The sequence below is a fragment of the Coturnix japonica genome, chromosome 29 (genome assembly GCF_054131305.1).
Source record: "Coturnix japonica strain WE chromosome 29, WE-NBRP24, whole genome shotgun sequence".
Taxonomy (NCBI): Eukaryota; Metazoa; Chordata; class Aves; order Galliformes; family Phasianidae; genus Coturnix; species Coturnix japonica.
This window is the reverse complement of record NC_140691.1, coordinates 8,000,856-8,007,040: the sequence shown is the minus strand read 5'-3', so window position 1 is coordinate 8,007,040 and position 6,185 is coordinate 8,000,856. Positions and strand designations below refer to the sequence as shown.

The following is a 6,185-nucleotide window of genomic DNA, read 5'->3' as shown; positions in this document are numbered from 1 at the left end:
TCTGAAAGAAACTCGCAGGCTTTTTATCTGCTGTTGTCCCCAGCATAAGAGTCTCCATTCACATCCTAAAGTACTTGTTATATTTTCAACTCACTCTTATTTGAATAAAAGCCTCAGCAATTGGGAGCAATTTAATAAGCACAGAACAAGAGCTGGACCTTGCATTTGGTAGATAATATACAGTATTACTTTATAGAAATGTAGTCAATGGCATTCCCTATAGACAATCGTTTGTTTTATCTTTAGAGTCGTTCAAAGAACCATTGTGAACATGACATTAATTGGAATGGAATACACGCAAGAGACTTTCCTCTTCTTCCAATTGTCCTCATCCTTTCTTCTCTTCCACCCCTGCTTTGCAGATTACCATATACAAATCACCAGGAAGTTGGAGGACAAGACAGCTTTGGAACGTCATTCTGTCATCCTGTCCTGTGACTTCAGGCCTTCTCCAAAGGTTGTGAAATGGTTCAAAGGCCACACACTCATCAAGCCCTCTGAGAAGTACAAGATCAAGAGGGATAAGCATTCAGCAGAGCTCAAGATTCTGAAGCTGAAGCCCGATGATGCTGGTGTGTACAAGTGCAAGGCAGGAATTGCAGAGACTGAGGCCACGCTGACAGCTGAAGATATGAGCAGGGAGGGTGACCTCTTCCATGTCCTATTTCACCTCAGATTTCTCTTCTTGAGGTTGATTTCTGCCGTTCTCTCCTGCTAACTTTATAAATGTATAGTCTTCACTGAGAAGATTACACAAAGATCATCTAGTCCAACCATTCTACCACATCCCAGTATGATTTATAGTAACAGTGGTAACAGTTCACCTTGTTTCCCCACAGCCCGCAATGTAGAAGTAACGAAGCACCTGCAGGATGTAGAAATTGAAGAAGAGAGCTCTGCTGTCTTCTCCTGCGAGCTGTCCCATAATGACGAGGACGTGGAATGGTTCCTGAATGGCAACCTCCTTTACACCAACAATTACAATGACATCAAGAACGTTGGCAATTGCTGCACACTGACAGTGAAGCAGGTTAAGCCTGAGGATGCTGGCACAGTGACAGTGAAGTCAGACAAGGTGTCAGAAAGCGCACCTGAAGGTGATAGGTGGGTCTGATCACACCCCTCCTGGATGTAAGAGATGCTAAGGAGCTCCAGTTCATTCTATTGTGCAGCAGTCCTGCTTCTAAAGCTGACCTCTCTGGGGTGACAAGTCATCAGGGGCTTTCTTCCAGTGGAAGGTTCCATTGCAGCAGATATCAACGAAGGAGGATGGTTTTGGTGTCCTGCCAAAGCATTCCATTGCTTTTTATCATCATTTTATTTAGCACAAGGAGAGTTACAAGAACAGTTTCTTTTACTGCTTCAGTAACATGCCGTGTCAATGCTGTTGTCTCCAAGGATTTATGACTGCAGGGAGAGATCATTCAGTGTGTGTTTTGCCTCTGGGATGACTAATGACCAGGCTGTGAGCAACCTGATCTAGCTGTGAATGTCCCTTTTTATTGCAGGGGAGCTGGGCTAGATGGCCTTTAAGGGTCTCTTCCAATTCTAAGGGTACTGTGATTCTAATCTGCTCTCCCCAGCAATTAAGCTCTTTTACTCTATGCGCTCAGAGTTTGAAGGATTTCCTCTTTCTCCTTTCTTTTGCATTTGGTGGAAGTTTTTTCCCCATTATAAACATCTGATGTGTGAAATAGAAGATAGATAAAAGGAGTCAATAAAACAGGAAAATCAAAAGTGTTCAGCAGCTTATCCTCTTAATCCTGTGGCCTGCTGTATGAGCTCTGCTCCATGTGAGGGCAATGCCAGCTCTCCAGCTTTAGAAGAGCTGCATCCCAATTACTTCATATGATATCAGTCCCACCCACGGCAATGCAGGCTGTCCCTCCTGTTCCCTGTATTCTCCTACTGATTAGTTCAGAATTCCATAAAGTGCATTCAGTCAACACACATGAAACTGCTTTAGGTTCTATATTGGTGTCGTCAGTGCTGGTAAAGATTTATTTATCCCTCTTTAAAAATCTGAAAGCAACTGGAAATGTCTCAACTTCTGTATCACATTGTTCTGTTTTGCCCTTTTAATTGCAGAGAAGCCTGCTGTCTTCGTGAAGTCCTTGGATGATGTTTTTGGTGAGGAGCGGGGTGTAATTAAATTGGAATGCGAAGTCTCTAAAGAGAAGGTCAAACCAGTGTGGAAGAAGGACGGTGTTGTGCTAACTTCTGGCAACAAGTATGAGCTGGTACAGTCTGGGAAGACCCTATGTTCCCTTATCCATGACCTGGAGATGTCAGATGCAGGTTTCTATACCTGTGATATTGGCAGTGATGTTGCCAAATCAAAGGTCGGCATTCAGGGTAAGTACTGTGGAAAGTAAAGGAGTGCTGAAAGCACATTCAGTGTGGTCACTATGTCTTACACCTATTCCCCCACGAGCCTTAATAGTTTCTACAATAGAAGTGTATTACTGCAATTTAGCACAGTGATGTCTGGAAAATTCCCATTGCTTTTGATGTAAATGTATCTCATTTTGCCATGAAAATCACCAAACACATCAAGAATGTCCTGGAAATATTTCCTTTCTAAACATCCCTAAAATGGAGAAATGGTTTGAACACCAGTAGGGGTAGGATGGTAACAAATTAGCTAATAGAAACAGTTAATTTCTTGTCATAGGCAAAACCCTTTTTCTCACGCAGCATCTTAGAGTTGTCCTCTCTGTTAGGTTGTTCCCTCTGTAGCTCATTGAATCTTCATTCTGCTCCATGGACTGAGCTGCTCTAATTGTAGTTCTTCCAGAGCAAAGGCAAGAGATTCACGTCTCTTTTTTTTTATAGTTTTCTGGTAATTCTGAGTGGAGAATGTCTTAGAGAATACATCAGTAAGGAATGCAGCCATGTTCTGCAAATCCTGAGTTAAAACACCAGTACTGCTACTCACATATGTCACAAATGCCTTTTCTCCATATAAACTTCATACTAACCTATGTCTTATCTTCCAGAGCTGAATAGTGGCATTACCAAACGGCTGAAAAACACTGAAATCCAGGAGGGAGAAGATTGTACTTTTGAATGCATTCTGTCCCATGAAAGCATTGATGAGTTCAAGTGGACACTGAATGGAAGCAGAGTGGAAAATGGTGGGCGATTTAAAGCTTCTAACGTGAGTCGGAAATATACTCTCATTATCAAAAGTGTGACTCCTACTGACGCTGGGGAAGTCGTTTTTACTGCCCGTGGTCTAACCTCCAAAGCCTCTCTGTCTGTGAAAGGTAATGAGATGGGAGAGATTCTGGGGTCTGATTCCTTCAACTGTCTTCTGATAAGATTGTCGTGAGAGCTAACTCATAATATGGTTAAAGTGAATAGCAACCTTCTACTTGAACCTCGAAGCACTGAGAATTTCTCTTAAAAATAAGTAAAAGGAGGAAACATTTTACACAAATGTGAGAACTACCCAAAGCACTGGGGTAGTGTTGGAAATGGGCATCTCACTACAGCTTGTTCCATTAACAGTAAATCAGGAATGATCTGTTGAGGGAACTGTGGGAGCAAATATCCTCTAAGTATAAGCTGAAGGGATGGCCTTCACATCATCTAGCTGTACAACAAATTGCTGTCTAGAACATGTGCATCTGAGAGCATCATCCGAGGCTCCCAGTGTGATGAGTGGAGAGAAGAAAGAGGCAGTTTTCAGACATGGTTCATCATCCTCAGTTGGGTAGATTTAAGAGAGAATAAATGCTGCCTGGAATTCTATTGTCTGTACTTTGCAGATTACTGCTGGCTGTAGGATGGCGTCTGTTGCAAGTGCCTCTCTAACTTATCTCCAGCATGTAGATGCATGTATTTTGAGAGAGGCATCCTACCCTAAGTGTATGTTACTCAAAAAGCAATGTTTTCTTCCAGGAAAACCTACTGAGGTTTCAAAACAGCTGGAGGATAAGACAGCAGCAGCAGGGCAGGACATCAGCCTGAGCTGTGAGCTGTCGAAGCCTGATGTGAACATCAGGTGGTACAAGGATGGCAAAGCAATCAGAAAAAGCCAGAAGTACGACTTGCAGCAGGAGGGAACTGGGGCCATTCTGATCATCCATGACTCTACTGCCAAGGACAGTGGGGAGTACCCCTGTGAGACAGAGGACTCCATAACAAAAGCCAGGGTCACTGTGCAAGGTGAGTTGAAAAGCACACTGGGGATGGCATGTAGAGAAGTCGAGGTAAATATCTGCAGCCTGTGGGTGATGTTTTTCTCTTCTGTTTCCTTGAGCAGGATCAATTCTTAGTTTTCAGAAAATATGATGGATTAAAATCTTTTCCTTAAAATAATCTGGAAACCGAATGATTCTCCAGTGTGATGTGGATCTGGGCAGCCTGGTCTGGTGGTTGGTGGCCCCTTGACAGGGGGTTTAAAACTAGATGATCTTTGAGGTCCTTTTCTACTCAGGCCACTCTATGATTCTGTGATCATTCTATGGTTCTATGATCTTGGGTGTTAGTGAGCCACGAAAAGATGGCAATCTGAATTAGTCTATATTGAATATGTGTAATCCAAACTATATGCAGTTTATCAGATGAGATCCTACCAGCGCATGTATTGAACTTTCATAGTTTCATAGTTTCATAGTTTCATGCAGGTTGGAAGGGACCTTAGAGATCATCGAGTCCAGCCCCCGGAATTCGATCCTCTGTGTAGCAGAGCGGCACTTCTACCACTTGCGCCACAAGGGGGATTCGAACTCCGGGCCCCAGTGTTGCAAGGCGGCGTCTTTAACCACTGCGCCACCGGGGCACATTCCAGATAGCTACTGGTATTATCAAACCTATGTAAATGGGTGGACTCTGTGGTCTTCTTAGACTCTTTGCATCTCTATGTGATATTCTGAAATGAGGGCAAAGGAGATTCAGGACACCTCTGTATGCTTGGGACTTGTTGGGGTAACAAATCCCTTTGTCCTACACCCTCATCCTTTTTTTTTCCTTCCAGAAAAACCTAATTACTTTATCAAGGAACTTTCAGATGTGAAAATTGAAGAAAGTGGAAGTGCACTTTTTACATGTCAGAGCGAGAAAGCCGCATCCTTCGTCATATGGAGGAAAGGCATTGCTGTGCTCAGGCCTGGCAGGAAATACAAGAGGGCACAGAAAGGACGAGACCTGCAGCTGTGCATAAAAAATCTGGAGAAAAGTGACAGTGACGTGTACACCTGTGACATTGGTGATGCCCAGTCCAGAGCCAAGCTGGTTGTACAAGGTATGTGTGCGAGCCATATGACTGCGCATCCTGTTTCTCCACTACCAAGACATTATCCTGGTAGAATTTGTACATTTATGGCAGGTCTTTGGGGCTGCAGCTGTCTGGCCTGAATAGCGGTTCACAAGCCATGCACAGAGCAAGCTGCACAGAAAGGGAAAGAACTACCGACTAGAGCAGTGCCATTGAGAACTTTATGTATCATTTAAAAACCAAAAATGCTGATGTACGGTGAGGCTGGTGACCCAGAAATCAGTGTGAACTTTCTATCTCTGACCTTTCTGAGTTAAAAATAGTCCTCCAGAGTTCTAGGCAAAAATTTCCTTATGCTGCATTCTGGGTAGTTGTCACGGTTTAAACAAAAATCTACCTGTGTCCGTGACAGGGGGGCCACAGGCAAGCGAGGTGCTAGAAGGAGCTGAACCTCTGTCCCAACTACTTCAGAAGCAGCCCAAACCCCCTCGTACACGGCTAAGATCTCCTTCTCAGTTGGAGTGTAGCACTCCTCAGACCCTTTATATGCTCGACTCCAAAGTCCCGGGGGTTGGCCTTGGGTTTCTCCTAAAGCTCTTTGCCACAAACTCCAAGTGGGACCTTTCTCTCCAGCAGCAGTGTAGAGGATGTTCTTTACATCCTGTCCTGTCTGTACTGGCCCCAAGGCCACGGCACGGGCTATCTCTTGTTTTCTCTGCTCAAAAGCCTGCTGCTGCTCAGGACCCCATGAGAAATTATTCTTCTTCCGTGTTACCTGATTTGGATTATCTGTTTTCTTTTCTTGAATATCTTTGCTGCTGTATGGCCCCACACGACAATATCATCAATATACTGCAAGTGTTCGGGAGCATTACCATGTTCCAAGACAGCTTGGATCAACCCATGGCAAATTGTTGGGCTGTGCTTCTACCCTTGAGTTAAACGGTTCCAGGTATACTGA

The 6,185-nt window shown here is 44.0% G+C and overlaps 1 protein-coding gene across 1 annotated transcript; it reads left to right on the top strand.

Annotated features, from left to right (window-relative positions):
- Window positions 1-2,046: 2,046 nt before the first annotated feature.
- LOC146755953 (obscurin-like) lies at window positions 2,047-6,185 on the top strand. Its single transcript, XM_085525114.1, has 4 exons — window positions 2,047-2,355; window positions 3,000-3,269; window positions 3,907-4,173; window positions 6,163-6,185. The coding sequence occupies exons 1-4, from the start codon at window positions 2,286-2,288 to the stop codon at window positions 6,183-6,185; spliced, it is 630 nt and encodes a 209-aa protein (XP_085381240.1). The 5' UTR covers window positions 2,047-2,285.

Coding starts and splice junctions, on each gene's coding strand:
- LOC146755953 (XM_085525114.1), top strand. CDS start 2,286: ATGTCAGATGCAGGTTTCTATACCTGTGATATTGGCAGTGATGTTGCC. Junction 2,356..2,999: donor ATCAAAGGTCGGCATTCAGG/GTAAGTACTGTG, acceptor CTTATCTTCCAG/AGCTGAATAGTGGCATTACC. Junction 3,270..3,906: donor AGCCTCTCTGTCTGTGAAAG/GTAATGAGATGG, acceptor GTTTTCTTCCAG/GAAAACCTACTGAGGTTTCA.